This window comes from Zeugodacus cucurbitae, chromosome 4 (assembly GCF_028554725.1).
Source record: "Zeugodacus cucurbitae isolate PBARC_wt_2022May chromosome 4, idZeuCucr1.2, whole genome shotgun sequence".
Taxonomy (NCBI): Eukaryota; Metazoa; Arthropoda; class Insecta; order Diptera; family Tephritidae; genus Zeugodacus; species Zeugodacus cucurbitae.
The window spans coordinates 37,522,583-37,540,066 of NC_071669.1; the positions used below are offsets into that span (position 1 = coordinate 37,522,583).

Below are 17,484 nucleotides of genomic sequence, written 5' to 3' on the forward strand. Positions count from 1 at the left end.
TTCCTAAAAATGTGTAAATTCTAATGTCCTTCCGTGCTGTGAATATCTGTTGCAAAAGCCTTATATACTCTCGCAACAAAAGTTGCTAAGAGAGTCATATAATTTTATTCACCTAACGGTTGTTTGTAAGTCATAAAACTAAACGAGTTAGATATATATATATCAAAATGATCAGGGTGACGAGACGAGTCAAAATCCGAATGTCTGTCTGTCCATCCGTCCGTCCGTCCGTCTGTCCGTGCAACGGATAACTTGAGTAAAAATTGAGATATCTTAACGAAACTTGGAACACGTATTCCTTGGCACCCTGAGGAGGTTGCTTTCGAAAATGGGCAAAATCGCCCACAAAATGGCGAAAACCACAAACTTATAAAGTGTCATAACTAAGCCATAATTAAAGTTATGAAAATAAAATTTGGAACATAGGATCGTATTAGGGAGGAACACATTTGGATGTAATTTTTTTGGAAAAGTGGGCGTGACCCCGCCCTCAAATAGGATTTTTGTATATAACTCGCAAACCAATAAAGCTATATAAACCAAACTTTCTGCAGTCGTTTCTTTTAGCAATTTTCTTATACAGTCCAAAAATGAAAGAAATCGGATAATAACCACGCCCACCTCCCATACAAAGGTTAGGTTGAAAACTACTAGAAGTGGGTTAACTCAATAACGAAAAACGTCAGAAACACTAAATTTTACAGAAGAAATAGCAGAAGGAAGCTGCACTCAGATTTTTTTTAGAAAATGAAAAATGGGCTTGGCATCGCCCACTTATGGGTCAAAAACCGTATCTCAGGAACTACTCGACCTATTTCAATGAAATTCGGTATATAATACTCTCTTGACACCCTGATGACACCTGTGCAAAATGGATGAAATCGGTTCATAACCACGACAACTTCCCATATAATTCAATTCCATCAGATTCCTTCACTTTATCATGTATTCGTATACATAAGGAACCAATGAAGATTGCGGAATAAAACTTTACTCAAATAGTACATATCATCTCTGGCTTCACTTGAGAAAAAATTGTCGAAAACGGACTATAACTTTTCAAGGCCCCTGTTATCGAACATGTTGAACTCCGCGCCTAAGGGTAAATTTTAACCGAAAATATGGATAAATCTCTCTGATAATTTAATGTAATTCAGAGGAAATTGTTTATTCTAATAGTGTGTCTCGATTCCAAAAATTATTAAAATCGGATAATAACATCTCCTAGCTCCCATATACCTAATTATAGGCTTTTCAAAAATATGATGGGCTTTAATCTGCACATATGCATTGATTAATATGTGAGATATCTTAGCGAAATTAAGTGATTGTATAGTCTTGGATATAGTGTACCTTGCTGGTGAAAATGAATGAAATTGGTTCAGGAATTTCCTCAGCCCTCATACACTATATAGGACGATTTTCGTTATTCTATTAAACTTTGTGCCGAATTTATAGGTAAATTTGGGTGTTCTCTTAATAAAATTTCTTCAATAAATTACGAGAGTATAAAATGTTCGGTTGCACCCGAACTTAGCCTTTCCTTACTTGTTTTTTTCTTAACTTATTTGTATACTCTCGCAACTAAAGTTGCTAAGAGAGTATTAAGCTGTTTATAAGTCCTAAAACTAAACGAGTTAGATATAAGGTTATATATACCAAAGTGATCAGGGTGACGAGTAAAGTTCAAATCCGGATGTCTGTCTGTCCGTCCGTCCGTCTGTCCGTCTGTCCGAGATATCTTAATGAGATAATAATAATTGAGATATCTCTTGGAACACGTGTTCCTTGGCACCATAAAAAGGTTAAGTTAGAAGATGGGCGGAATCGGACCGCTGTCACGCCCACAAAATGGCGAAAACTGAAAACACATAAAGTGTCATACCTAAGCCATAAATAAAGCTATAGAAATAAAATTTGGTACAAAGGATTGTTCTAGGAAGGGGCATATTTGGATGTAATTTTTTTAGAAAAGTGGGCATGGCCCCGCGCCCTACTAAGTTTTTTGTACATAAACTACTAAAGCTATATCAATTAAATCCTCAGGAGTCGTTTTTTCAGAGATTTCCTTATATAGTCCAAAAATAGAGAATATCGGATTATAACCACGCCCACCTCCCATACAAAGGTTATGTTGAAAACGACTAAAAATGCTTTAATTCAGTAAGGGAAAACACCAGAAACCTTATATTTCATTATAAAGAAGGTACAGAAAGGCTCTACATAAATTGGTATACAAAATTTTAAGTGGATGTGGCCCCGCCCACTTATGGGTCAAAAACCATAACTCCGAAACTACTCGACCAATATCAATGATATGTTGTAACAAGTAAGGAAAGGCTATGTTCGGGTGCAATCGAACATTTTATACTCTCGCAATTTATTGATGTAATTTTATAAAGATAACACAATTCGACCCATATATTCTGATTAAAGTTCAATAGAATAACGAAAATCATCATAAATAGTATATGGGGACTGAGGTTATTCCTGAACCGTTTTCACCACCAAGATATAATATATCGAAGACTATACACCCACTTAATTTTATATTATCTATAATTAGGTATATGGGATCTGGGGGAATTTATGACCCGATTTTAACCACTTTTGGTACATACACAAAATGTGATAAGAAAAAAATTCAGAGGGAATGAATTACATTAAAATATCTGAGAGATTTACCTATATTTTCGGTGAAAAATTATTCTTAGGCACCGAGTTCTTCATGTTCTATATCAGGGGCCTTGAAAAGTCATTGTCCGATTTTGACAATTTTTCCACAAGTTATGTCACAGCTCAAATACAGTATTTGTGTAAAGTTTTATTCCGATATCTTTTTCGGTTCCTTATGTATACATTATAAAGTGAACGAATCAGACGGATTCAAAACTGAGTTATATAGGAAGTAGGCGTGGTTGTAAACCGACTTAGCTCATATTCCACCCGTGTCATCAGGGTGTCAAGAAAGTTTATATACCGAATTTCATTGAAATCGATCGAGTAGTTCTTGAGATTTGGTTTTTGACCCATAAGTAGGCGACGCCACGCCCATTTTACATTTTGTAAAAAAATCTGAGTACAGCTTCCATCTGTCATTTCTTGTGTGATATTTAGTGTATCTTACGTTTTTCGTTATTGAGTTAACCCACTTCTAGTAGTTTTCAACCTAACCTTTGTATGGAAGGTGGGCTTGGTTATTATCCGATTTCTTTCATTTTTGGACTGTATAAGAAAATGGCTAAAAGAAACGACTGCAGAAAGTTTGGTTTATATAGTTTTTTTGGTTTGCAAGATACATGAAACCTATTTGGGGGCGGGATCACGCCCACTTTTCCAAAAAAAATTACATTCAAATGTGCCCCTCCCTAATGCGATCCTATGTTCCCAATTTTGTTTTGATATCTTTATTTATGGCTTAGTTTTACACTGTATAGGTTTTCGGTTTCCGCCATTTTGTGGGTGTGGCAGTGGACCGATTTTGCCCATTTTCGAAAGCAAACCCCTCAGGGTGCCAAGGAATATGTGTACCAAGTTTCATTAAGATATCTTAATTTTTACTCAAGTTATCGCTTGCACGGACAGACGGACGGAGAGACATCCGGATTTCAAATCCACTCGTCATACTGATCATTTATATATATATATAACCCCATATCTAACTCTTTTATTTATGGGTGATTCTGGAGTATAAAAATAGGCCAAGTCGATCTGAATCGTTTACTTTACATGATATAAAGTAAGCACTAGTGAAGATATCGGAACAGAACTGTGCATAAATACTGCATTTATAGTGTGGCAGCCCCTTTCTAAAAATCGCGGAAATCGGATCATAGGCCCCATATATCGAGCATGAGGACCTCGGTGCTTTTAACCTAATATTAAGGTTTCCAACTTTCCATGTTCTTTATACCATATATATATATGTGAATATGTGGGTCAAATTGTCTATTATATAATATTGAATAATAATAATGCGAGAGTATAAAATGTTCGGTAACAACCTAACTTAGCGCTTCCTTAGTTGTTTTTTATTATTTTTTGAATTTGTACGGTTTTGCCTATCTACAATACAATCTCATATTGCTAATTGTAACGTGTAGTTTTATTAAGATATCTGGATTTCAATTCACATTGTCGCTTGTCCGAATGGACAGACGCATGGACATTGCGACTAAAATTTGAAATATAAACTATCCTATCTTTTAAGTTGAGCCAAACTGCAGACGCGTGTAAAATTTTATTAAAATCGATTCAGTAGTTTAGGCCCCAATCCCGGACCAGCAACGTGACATGAAATATATATATATATAGATATATCTTCATGCTAGGGAGTAAGTTTAAATATTACAACATTGTCTAAAATCAAATTGTTTTTCTAATACTTTAGATCACACTTACTTCCAATAAATGTTTGCTATTTCACCATTTTGTAAGTCACGGTTAGTTTAAGATTCGTAATATAAATCAATCAGGATACTAACACACATCCTTGGCATACTTAAAGGCGCTTAGCCACTGCTGCCACAATAGCTGCATGCTGCTTCGAATTTAAAATTCAAAATGACACGTGAGTCTCTTTTATGTTCAACTAGAAACACTCATATTGTATAAGTCCCGTTTAAGCACACATAGCCTTCGTGGGGAGATTTTGTGTGGATATTCACGTATACGTTTTTGTATTTTTATACTTATGCAAATGCACACAGCAAGCGTGCACGCATGTAGCAAGTGTCGCAGTGATCTATGCCATAACGCCAACTCAACCATTTGATTTTGATGTTCAAATGTATTTTACCCATACGCACACAACAACAACACATACCCCTCACACAGATTTATGAAAGCAACTCTGTGCGTTTATTAAAACTTTATGCTATGTTTACGACACTTTCATGTGAATTTCCTGTATTTCAGCATTTTTGAGAGAATAATTTGCGGCACTTATATCATTTGAAATATTTTTTTATATATTAGAATAGTGCATTAAATTTGTTTTTTTTTTTTTAATGAATTAAATTAAGTTTTTCACATTAGATCACTAACAAAAATGTAAAAATATTGTCGAAATCAGACCATCAAAGTTCAAGGCCCAGATATCGTACGGGAAGAACGCAGTGCTTAATGGTAATTTTATACCGAAAATATCAGTAAATCTCTCAGATAATTTAATGTTATTCAGAGAAATTCTTATTTTTTCTAATAGTATGTCTCTGTACAGAAAAAGAGTGAAATCGGCTCCCATATACCTAATTATAGGTTTTTCAAAGTGGTAATAATATTCCCGAATATTTGAGATATTTTAGCAAAATTAAGCGATCGTATAGTCTTGGATATAGTATACCTTGGTGGTGAAAATTTGTGAAATTAGTCCAGGAATTATCTCAGACTCCACATACTATATATAATGACTTTCTTTATTCTAGTGGACTTTATGCCGAATCTATGGAACGAATTGTGTGTTATCTTAATAAAATTATACAAATAAATTGATGAAGTGTAAACTGTTCCGTTACACCCAAACTTAGACCTTGCTCAAATGTTGCACCCAAAATCAAGATGACGTTGATGTAATCTCTATCAAATTCCTAATTTAATATAATTTAAATATAATAAAACTAGCATATATAATAGAAATGATAAAAACTCCTGTTCTACTTTAACTACACGCTCACTCATTGCGTGAATGCCATAATGCAAGACATCAAAGTTATGTTATCACGTTCACGTGCCGATTTGCGTCGATGTGCGTTTTATGACTTCCTAAAAGGATTTAATAGCTCAAACCTGTAACCGCGTGTAAATTTACCTTGTCAAGCAAATAAATACACGTACGAAAGAGTTGAGCCAAAAGATAGATGTTTTTACACTTTATTGTTGTTGTCCGTGCATGTAGAAGACTTTGCGTTCATTCATTGCGTTTTTATTTTTCTATTTTTTTCTTTGTGCTAATATTTCTCTGGTTTCAAAGGCTTTATGACGCTTGCGTGAATTGTGAGCGGAATTTAAAACGCATAAAGCGGCAGGAAATCAAAACAAACGACATGGTGGTTGCGTGAGAGAGCTTTGTGGGGATATTGGCAGCAAAGATAAATTTTACATGGCTCTAAAAGATTCTCGATGTCAATAGTGAAAACGACACGAAGAGTGCTTTAAAGAAATTATTCGCACATGAATTAAAGTGTTTGCGGGAATGAATGTAAGAACCAACAGTATATTTTATTCGAAATGGTTTGAAATAGCACATTAATCGACGAAGCGCTTAGAGCTTATCACAAGTTTGTTGACGTGACTAGTATCAATTTCAGCCAATTCGTCCAGTTTGCCAAAAGTATTACAATGCACAGTGTCCTAAAGATCACCTAGCCGCATAAGTGTTCATTATTATCCAATGCTTACTAAGTTCACGCGAGATCATTACATCCACCGCTAAAAGACCAAAACTCAACGTATGACCAACTCGTTCCTAGTCTGTGGTCCACATTATCAGGGTTACAATTGATTTTTCTCATAGGACTCCTCTCTAAGTCCAAGGCAATATTCGGTGATATATGAAAAATGATTTACTACTGCTGCATAAGAATTGAATGAACTTTCAACATATCATAAAATTATTTGCGTAAATTTAAAACCATTTACATTAATAAAATAATATCATACAATTTTACATAACTCATTACCCACACTTTGGAAGCATAGAATAAGGTGGTCATAGATCTGTTGATTATCACTATGTTGACTCTAAAATCTTTGTATATTCGAAAGCCTAGCAAAAAAAAAAAAAAAAATAAGCAATTCACTGTTAGGAATAAACTATTTCTATTTAATTGCACTCATGGCCCTCTACTCGTATGTACCTCAAAGTAGTGTTATTGCCTAACCTTGAATCTCATTAGTTCGCACATTCAACCATCACACATCAAACATTCAATAAGTTTTGCTTCGTTTCAAGTATTGAAATATGACACCCATTTATCTGAATACACACATTCATATAATAAAATTAATTAATACATGAACATTGAAGATAAAGATAAATGAGAAAATTATAACCGAGAAAATGTGTGTAAACCAAATTCCCCAAAAATATCACACAATGACGGTGTGAAAATGCGAAGAAAACAAGACTTGTTGAGATAAATTGTCAATAGAAAAATGTCTGAGTTTATCTATGCGGCCGACAGCAAGAAGCACACGAAATAATTGTCACCAGCAGCACAAATTTATATTTTAACTGTGGCACCATAAAATGTTTTCGATTCACATAACTGAGAAATGGATGGCAACAACAAGTTCTTACAAAACTTGCTTCAATGGTGAATAGAAATAAATATACTCGTGTTGATTAGCTGGTGCTGATTGCTTGACTGATTAATTAACTCTGCATCAAAGCTATTCATCATCTGTTTAATAGATTGAGTATTGAGATATCTACAATACGGTCACGAAAATAAATAATCTATCTCTACATCTTTTTTAAATACCTTTTTCGCTAGAGTGTCTTTATCCATACTTAGAACATGACCAAGTCAGCGCAACCACTAGACACTATTCACATTCAGCTGGGCACGATAATAAAATAACTACTCTGCTCTGCATAATATACTCTCCATGCAGAAGTTGAATAGGTTGAGAGATAAGGGATCGCCTTATCTGAAAATGTTCCTAGTATCAACAAGTAAGGAAAGGCTAAGTTCGGGTGCAACCGAACATTTTATACTCTCGCAATTTATTGAAGAAATTTTATTAAGATAACACACAAATTTACCTATAAATTCGTCACAAAGTTTAATAGAATAACGAAAATCGTCCTATATAGTGTATGAGGGCTGAGGAAATTCCTGAACCGATTTCATTCAATTTCACCAGCAAGGGACACTATATCCAATACTATACGCTCACTCAATTTTGCTAAGATATATCACATATTAACCAATACATGTTGTGACCCGATTTTAATAATTTTTGGAATAGAGACACACTATTGGAAGAAAACAATTTCCTCTGAATTACATTAAATTAGCTGAGAGATTTACCCATATTTTCGGTTAAAATTTAACCTTAGGCGCTGAGTTCAACATGTTCGATATCTGGGGCCTTAAAAAGTTATAGTCCGTTTTCGACAATTTTTTCACAAGTGATGCCTATGATCAGTGGCACTGTATTTGTGTAAAGTTTTATTCGCTATCAACATTGGTTCCTAATGTATGTATTATAAAGTGAAGGATTTAGATGGAATTCAAAATTGAGTTATAAAGAAAGTAGTCGTGGTTGTGAACCGATTTCATCCATTTTCCACACATGTTATCAGGGTGTCAATAAAATATTATATACCGAATTTCATTGAAATCTGACGAGTAGTTCCTGAGATATGGTTTTTGACCCATAAGTGGGCGATGCCACGCCCATTTTCCATTTTGTAAAAAGATCTGAGTGCAGAAATTTTGTGCTTCTGACGTTTCTCGTTAGTGAGTTAACGCACTTTTAGTCATTTTCAACCTAACCTTTGTATGGGAGGTGGGCGTGGTTATTATCCGATTTCTTTCATTTTTGGACTGTATAAGGAAACGGTAATTCGTATACCTGGGAACCAGCATCAACAACACGAACAATGTCAGCCTCGAAATCCAGCGCAGAATAACTCTTGCCAACAGGTGCTACTTTGGACTGAGTAGGCAATTGAACAGTAAAGTCCTCTCTCGACGAACCAAAATCAAGCTCTACAAGTCGCTTATCATTCCCGTCCTGCTTTACGGTGCAGAAGCTTGGACGATGTCAACATCAGATGAGACGACACTAGGAGTTTTCGAGAGGAAAATTTTGCACAAGATTTATGGTCCTCAGAACATTGGCAACGGCGAATACCGCAGACGATGGAACGATGAGCTGTACGAGTTATACGACGACATTGACATAGTTCAGCGAATAAAAAGACAGCGGCTACGCTGGCTAGGTCATGTTGTCCGAATGGACGAAAACACTCCAGCCCTGAAAGTGTTCGATGCAGTACCCGCCGGAGGAAGCCGAGGAAGGGGAAGGCCTCCACTCCGTTGGAGGGACCAGGTGGAGAGCGACCTGGTTACACTTGGGATCTCCAACTGGCGCCGAACTGCGAAGGAGAGAGACATGTGGCGCACTATCGTCGATTCGGCTATAACCGGCTAAACGGTTGCAACGCCAATCACATACATACATACATAAGGAAACGGCTAAAAGAAACGACTGCAGAAAGTTTGGGTAATATAGCTTTATTGGTTTGCAAGATATATACAAAAAACATATTTGGGGGCAGGGTCACGCCCACTTTTCCAAAAAAAATACATTCAAATGTGCCCCTCCCTAATGCGATCCTATGTTCCAAATTTTATGGCTTAGTTATAGCTCTTTATGTGTTTTTGGTTATCGCCATTTTGTGGGCGTGGCAGTGGTCCGATTCCGCCCATCTTCGAACTTAACCTTCTTATGGTGCCAAGGAACACGTGTTCCAAGATTCATTAAGATATCTCAATTGTTACACAAGTTACAGCTTGCACGGACGGACAGACGGACGGACGAACAGACAGACATCCGGATTTGAACTTTACTCGTCACCCTGATCACTTTGGTATATATAACCCTATATCTAACTCGTTTAGTTTTAGGACTTACAAACAACCGTTATGTATAATACTATAATACTCTCTTTAGCAACTTTTGTTGTGAGAGTATAAAAAGTTAGTCCATTTCCATCTTGTTGGAACAGCGGTTGAATTAGACTTTATGCTGAATATATGGATCAAATTGTATGTTATCCTAATGAAACTATTTCAATTAATTGCGAGAGTATAAAATGTTAGGTTGAACATGAACTTAGCCTTTCCATACTTGTTTCTTTTCGATTAAAACATAATTTATCGACAGATAAAAAAGATTTAATGACCGATCATTAAACTCGGCAATTTAAACTCAAGAACCATTGAATTACAAATATAACTATTATTACATATTTGGTTTCGTTTTCACTTGCCTTCAGTTGGCGGTACGGACGACACCTTCCATATCATTCTTATCAACGAATTTAGGTATGGTTATAGACTGATTTTGTCTGTTTTCATTAAGTTCGGTGATATAATATGACTTCATCAAGAGATACATATATATATGTATATTAAATGCAATAAGTTGGGTGTTCTTGGCCTTTGAAGTTCGCACTGCCTTTATCAGTTTATCACAGTCCTCTGTTTGGGCGCTATTTCGAAAGTAGTTACACTTTTTTTGTTTATTATAAACATTTAAGGAAAATCTCATTTGTCCATATCTTCCCCATCATCTGCTACATCTGTACTTCTTAGAATAAAAAATGAAAATGGGCTTATTAACAGTTTTTTAAGGACATTTCTATATTAGGGTGTAACGGTAAAGAACTTATACCCAGAAGAAGAAGAATTTTTCAAGTTGACATCCACTTTTTCACTATATTTCTCTGAGTAATGTGAAGAAGAAGAAGAATTTTTCAAGTTGACATCCACTTTTTCACTATATTTCTCTGAGTAATGTGGCAAAACAATTAATTGAATTTCAATTAAGAAATATTTGTGTGTACATACGTCACGCATGGGCGTTAATCTGAGTATATTTATACGTTTTGCACTAGGATCACAATGACTACAACGCATATTGAAGTGACTTTGAAGGAGATGCTGCAAATGGCGCTGGGCGCACCAAAAATTGGTAAACTCAATATCACGATATTGCACTGCCTCTTCGACATACTGCTCAAGAAGCTCGATTGTCAACACGAAAGGGTGGAATTAGAAGGTCAGGAGGCGGCATGTTTACAATCAATTTTACGTAAGAGTAATATAGCGCTCCTCCCATTCAACAGCGATAAAGTGGAACTGCTCTCGCATAAAATGGAAGAACTGACACATTTGCGGACACATCAAGAGAATGTTGAAAATCAATTGAACGAACATTTGGAGGAAATACGAGCGTGCAATAATAAAGACAACAGCATGTACTCCACAAATGATTGGTTCAAGTATTGCGGACCTTGTGAGTGGTACTGTACCAACGCCGAAACTGAGACTGACATATACTGCAACCTTTTGGAGAATTATGACTTCATAACTAAAGTCAAGCGGCTTGTTGAGGAGCCCGTCATCGGCCCAATTATGAACATGAGGAAACGCATAGAGGAATTACATGTGCAATTGTTGGATTATCAACGTCTCTTAGCCGAGAAGTGTAAGCGTTTGTCATACATAGATACAATCGCGTTAGACATCGACAAATTCAGTCATCTAATTGTTCTGGAGAAAAATTCCTTCCAAACTGCAATGGAAGAGCTGCAGAGTATGATGGACGGAAAAATGTATAAGCTGGTTTTGCCAACGCTTAAGAAGTACATTCAGACCGAAATGGAAAAAATCAATGAAGTTTGCAATATGCTAAAGAAGAAAGAAAGATGCGGCAGCAACATGAAATTCTCAGGAACAACCACAACATGCCTATCATGTACAGGCAAGCTTACCTGCACAAGCCGACCGATCCTAATTGCACCCCAACGCAGTGCCGAGATTACAGACGTTAAAAAGCGGAAAATTGCCAATGCTTGTAGCCGCACCGGTCCATGTCTGGAAAAACAAAAGGAAAAAGAATTATTGGAGCGACTCAAAATCATAAACGAAAGAACAGAGGAAGCCAAAATAAACAGGGAAATGAGCAAGTCATGCTACAAACAATCCGATCACTTTGAGGTATTCCAGGGTACTAACGGCGTTTACTATCGCAAGGCATAAACATTTTGAACAAATGATAACCAAGAGATATGTACGTGTATGTCAAAAATTATTCATATGTGGTATATATTTTTATGTTTTTGAGCTGGAATAAACTCGCCCACTTATGGACACATTTCACTATACCTTAATGCGTAGATGTACTTATTAAAAACTAAACCGAACAAGTTATTGCCATAGTGCCATAATATCAAGATTAGAGACTCACTGTAATATTTTTGATTCAGATATACAATTAATTATTTTTAATATGACAAGCATATACTTCGAAAGAAATAATGAAAATTGCCAAACAAAAATTTAAGGTAATCAGTGGCAAAATTATCATATTAGTATATAATTAATATTTCCTTCCCCCATACGGACAGTTCTCATAAGACGACAGTTCTTAACACCACACCCCTTTCTCAGAAAACAATAAAATTGTTTCTCGAGTATAATATACTACTAGTAACTTACTGAATTAAAAAAAGATTACCTGTACTTGTTTTAAATATATTTTTTAATTGATATGTAGTCTCTACCGAAGACAATTATATTGAAATTCAAGTTGGAAACGAGCTGACAGAGATAATTTCGCCAGGCATAACTTTATAACAATCAAACCCTTAAAAAATGAAGATAGATATTCACTTTGAAACTCACCTCCTAATAGCCGAATCAGTAAGAGCACGCCATTATTTTCTTCTTCTTGCAATTGGACGCCAATTAGAAATACCGAGCGGAACAGGTGGCTCCCCACACGGTCTTTCCAACCGAGTGGAGGTCATCCTCTTCCTCTGCTGCGGTAGTGCATATATCACTTTCAAAGCTGGAGAATTTTCGTCCATTCGCACAACAGGACCTCGCCCGCGTAATCACTCTCTTTTTATATCACTGTCGTCGTATAACTCATACAACTCAACTCCTAATGTCGTCTCATCGTCTCATCGGATGTTGGCATCTGTCACTCTTCTGCAGAAGGGGTAATGAGCGATTGAAGAGTTGTAGAGGTTGGTTTTTGGTTCGTCGGGAGAAGACATTACTTTTCACTTGTCTATTTAGCTCTGCGGCTCTTATTATTTTCTCCAGCATCAGGGTAAAGAAATCACACTTCCTGAAACCTCGTTTGGTATCGGACGGCTTATCCCACGTCAACCACATAATTGCGACATTGAGACATAGAGGCAGTTTCTTTTTGTGCTATCGAAGACAGCTTTAAAATCGATGCAAAGGTGATGTGTATCGATTCTTTTCTCTCGGGTCAGGTCGGATTACCAATTAATACTTTTGCCCGGCTCTCAAACATTTGGTTAATTATACTCTCGCACAAAGTAATAGAATATAACGGTTAACGGTTGTTTGTACGTCATTAAACTAAACGAGTTAGATATAGGGTTATACATATCAAAATGATCAGGATGACGAGACGAATTAGAGTCCAAATAGCTAACTAGAAAAAAATTAAGATATCTAGACGAAACTTGGTACATATGTTCCTTGGGACCGTAAGAGGGTTGTTATTGAAAATGGCCCACTGCCAGGCCCATGGAAAGGCAAATAATAAAACTTTACACTATACTTGAGCTGTGACATAGCTTGTCGAAATCGGACGATAACTTTTCAAGGCCCCAGATATCGAACAGGAGAACTCAGTGCCTAAGTGTAATTTTTCACTGAAAATATCGGTAAATCTCTCAGAGACTTTAATGTAATTCAGAAACAATTGTTTTCTTCTAATAGTGTATCTCTGTACCAAAAATGGTTAAAATCGGCTCATAACTTCCCCTAGATCACATATATCTAATTACAGGTTTTTCAAAAATACGGCGCCTTCTTCCACATATATCGGTTATATTCTACATTCCTCGACTATAAATTATTGTAAATGCTTCAAAAAATTTAACTGAGAAATGGAAAGGTAACTCGTATTAGTTTACGGGTATGCTATTTATGATAAACTATATTTTTGTAGACGCAAAAGTACGCCATGTGATATTTATTGTATAAGCAAGTAAGCACTAATAATCGCAAAAATAACTGAACGCAGTCAAAGGATCTAATGAAGGCAGAAAATAATAAATAAAGACAGGCCCCTTAAGCACAAGTACACGTAAACATATGTGTTTATACTGCATATACAAATATATTATTGGAAAATCTGCCACGCTCCATTGCGTCTCATAGGTGGCACCGGCGGCAGAGAATTGCCCTAAAGCCATGTCAAGCATAAAATTTAGCAAAAACATATTGTAAATTACATTATGTACATACGTGTGTATTCATGTGTGTGTGTAGACATGTTAGCGCCGTTGTTGTCCGTGCGCGTTGACCATTGCAAAGTGCTCTTGTGCAGTCTCTGCATTTATTAACCTTTCGGTTATTTACACTCATAATAAATGAAAATTTACAATCCTCAAGGATTTTAAAACACAACATTGCCTTACAGCTTTCTAATCATGAAGTCAACAAACGCCAACCTCCGCTCGGTAGCAGCTGTTGGTGAGCTAATAAGCTTATTGTTCCCCCAAGCAACTGACCGGTTGACTAAATTTGTGTGTAAATATCCCCTATGTTAGGCACTTGTAATCCATTAAGTATGTACATATACCTATGTACTCATAATATATATGTATATGATGGCAATATACATAAATCAATAAATTTGCGAAAAGCAAAAGCGATTTATGAAAAATAAGTTAAACTACTTATGAAAATAGCCAATCTGAAGCCGACTGTTCAGTTTATATTGGTATAATCATCCGACCCATACTAGGAGCGGAGTACGAAAGCAACACCGGAATAACCATTACTCTTATCGCTGTTAGCGATAGATTCAATGTGAAATACATTTAGCAAAAAATTTAAAATGTATATAGACGGTAATGAAGTTATTATACGAGGTATACGAAATGACTCTCTTCTGAGAAGATGATTTTGAGATAAAAATCGTTGTTGGCTTCTTGATCAATTTCCAAGCGATGTACCGAACATGTTGATATGGCATGTTGTCAAAATCACGTCATCCTTATTGGTAAACGCTATATGTTCACACTTTATTTTGGTTTTGTACGCTATATGTTGGTCGCTATGGAAGATGTTTTAGAAAAATTAAGTGAACATTTAACTTACATTTACTATAGTTTCATGACGAGATCGGTTTACAAATGAATTTAATGATTTTTATTATTCCCGTGGGCTTTAAGTCGAATATATAGAATTTATTAGGATCATAGAGCTATATAATACTGATATCACGTTTCATCTTTTTGTTCAATCCATTTTGTGCTTTCGATGAAGGTACTTATGTTCGACATGCCAATAGTAGGTTGAAGTATTCTATGTCGGATCTGCAATAGGCTGGGTATTCAGGTAAAGTGGATAATTATTCTAGTTTACAGCCGCGGCAAATGTCCTTATAGGCCATACCCATTTTCAGCACATATTCTCCAAATGGCAAATGCCCCGTTGTAGTAGCTATAAGTCTGAAAATACTTTTCTTGGACCTTCTTCTCATATTTTGATCATATATGTTTAGTTTGCATTTGGTTGTATATTTCCATCTGTTCTCAACTAATGGTTCAAATTGTGAATTGTGCTCTCTCCTGATCGATTCTAGTAGGCTAGAGCTTCGTAGGCCTTTTCTAGGCCCAGTACCTCCGCTTGAAAGATGCTAGCCGTGTGATTTCGGGTACAGCAAAAGCCTTTTGATGCGAATGATAACTGAGTTAAAAACAGTTTACTTATTATGAAGTTACATAAGAAGTGATCCCATTTTCTAAATCTTAGGTCATCTACTGTGTCGTGTGTATTGTTATTATAAAGCTCTCCGTTGTTTTATAAAAAACTGAATTTCCTCGATAGAGCGTTCCCTTAATTATAAATGCAATGAACAACAAATGAAAACTTTGCTTTCTATGTTGTCTTATATGTCTCATCGAACTTCTTCAACTATCACCTGCTGCTAAAAACATTTCACACCCATCACAACCACATCACACCGAGAAAAACTACCAAATTCAAATATAAACGGATTTTGATCTACCCTGTATATTGCATGAATTTAAGAGTATAAAGTTGGTTTAAAGCGTAATGTGCCATAATCCAGCTTAGATTCTAAGCCTCCACCAAGAGCATTGAAAACCTCACAGTTCTGAAAAATGAACTGTAATTTGTCATCGTGTACGCACAAAAATTATGGAAGTAGATTCACACATCCATAATACACATGCTCATACAGAAAAAAGAACGAATGCACTGTGCTCATAGAAACCAATGTAGCCGGCGGAAGGCACAATTGAATTTAGTTCAAAAGTGCGACACTTAAAAATTTCACCCGCAACCATAACTTTTCTCTTTTTTAGTTTTGCTTGACTGCAAGTGAAAAATAGAGCTGAGTGAGAAATCGGTGTAGGCAAGCGTAAATTTGGAAAGGTTGTCTGCGCAAGGCAAGACAGACGCGGCAGGCGGTAAGAAGGCGTACTTACATGTATTGACTTGAGTATAATAAACGCAAGTTGCAATGAAAAATGGCTGCGGTAATTTTAACCAAATTACCGTTAGAACTACACTCAAGCACATAATAACACACGAAGGCACCACGCACGGACGCCTTCAGTATGCGTGAGACGAGTTTTACGTTTATTACACTAATGAGCGTTGTAATTTAACATTTTGTCGAAAATCTTGAAAACACCAACGCACAAGCGGATGCGGCGGAGCTAGCTACATACGTCTGCGAATCCCAACTCATCCCTTAAATATTTCTTTTTACACTTATAGGTATTTATTATACATACATATGTACTTATAATACACTGAGCTAATTTGCCCAGACACAGTGAAATACATGGAAATGTACATCCCTTTTTGTGTAGCGTATATCCACTGTAATAATTCAATAGAAATAATGGAAAATAATTACGTTTATTGAAGGTGAAATATTAAAGGCTATGATTAGTAGATTTTAATGAATTTATAAATACGTCGTTTACTGCCACATTGCTGTGCATTAAGGAGTTACATATATTTAGAATTAAAAAAAAATCGACTCTTTTCATTTCAATCCGACGGTTGTTTAAATTGTTTTTTTTTTTTTGTTTTATACACAATTTAAGGCCAAAATTATTGCAAAAATTGGAATTTTATACACCATTGAATTAAGAAACAAGTAAGGAAGGGCTAAGTTCGGGTGTAACCGAACATTTTATACTCTCGCAATTTATATATTTAACTTTATTTATATTATATAATACACAATTTGACCCACATATTCGTCATATATATTGTATAAAGTCCATTGAAAGTTGGAAACCATAATATTAGGTTAGAAGCACCGAGGTCCTCGTGTTCTATATATGGGGCCTTAAAAACCTATGGTCCGATTTCGGCGATTTTTAGAATGGGGCTGCCAAGCTAAACATAGGATTTGTGCAAAGTTCTGCACCGATATCTTCACTAGGGCTTACTTTATATATTGTAAAGTAAACGATTCAGATCGTCTTCAAAGTTCTGGTATATAAAAAGTAGGCGTGGTTGTGAAGCGATTTGGCCTATTTTCACAACATATCATTGGGATGTAAGGAAACTATTACAAACCAAGTTTCATTGAAATCGGTCGAGTAGTTCCTGAGATATGGTTTTTGACTCATAAGTGGGCGATGCCACGCCCATTTTCCATTTTGTAAAAAACTCTGAGTGCAGCTTTCATCTGCCATTTCTTATG

At 35.9% G+C, this 17,484-nt stretch overlaps 1 protein-coding gene and 1 long non-coding RNA gene across 2 annotated transcripts in view; one reads left to right on the forward strand and one right to left on the reverse strand.

The window, feature by feature from the left end:
* LOC128921495 (uncharacterized) overlaps window positions 1–17,484 on the reverse strand; it is a 56,544-nt gene that overhangs the window by 22,092 nt on the left and 16,968 nt on the right. The gene's annotated exons all lie outside the window — the stretch shown is intronic.
* Window positions 10,500–11,909, forward strand: LOC105211610 (uncharacterized). Its single transcript, XM_011183129.3, has one exon. It carries the CDS (start codon window positions 10,641–10,643, stop codon window positions 11,778–11,780), a length of 1,140 nt encoding a protein of 379 aa, XP_011181431.2. The 5' UTR covers window positions 10,500–10,640; the 3' UTR covers window positions 11,781–11,909.

Bases quoted from the DNA above. Each gene is read 5' to 3' on its own strand.
- LOC105211610 (XM_011183129.3), top strand. From the start codon at position 10,641: ATGACTACAACGCATATTGAAGTGACTTTGAAGGAGATGCTGCAAATG.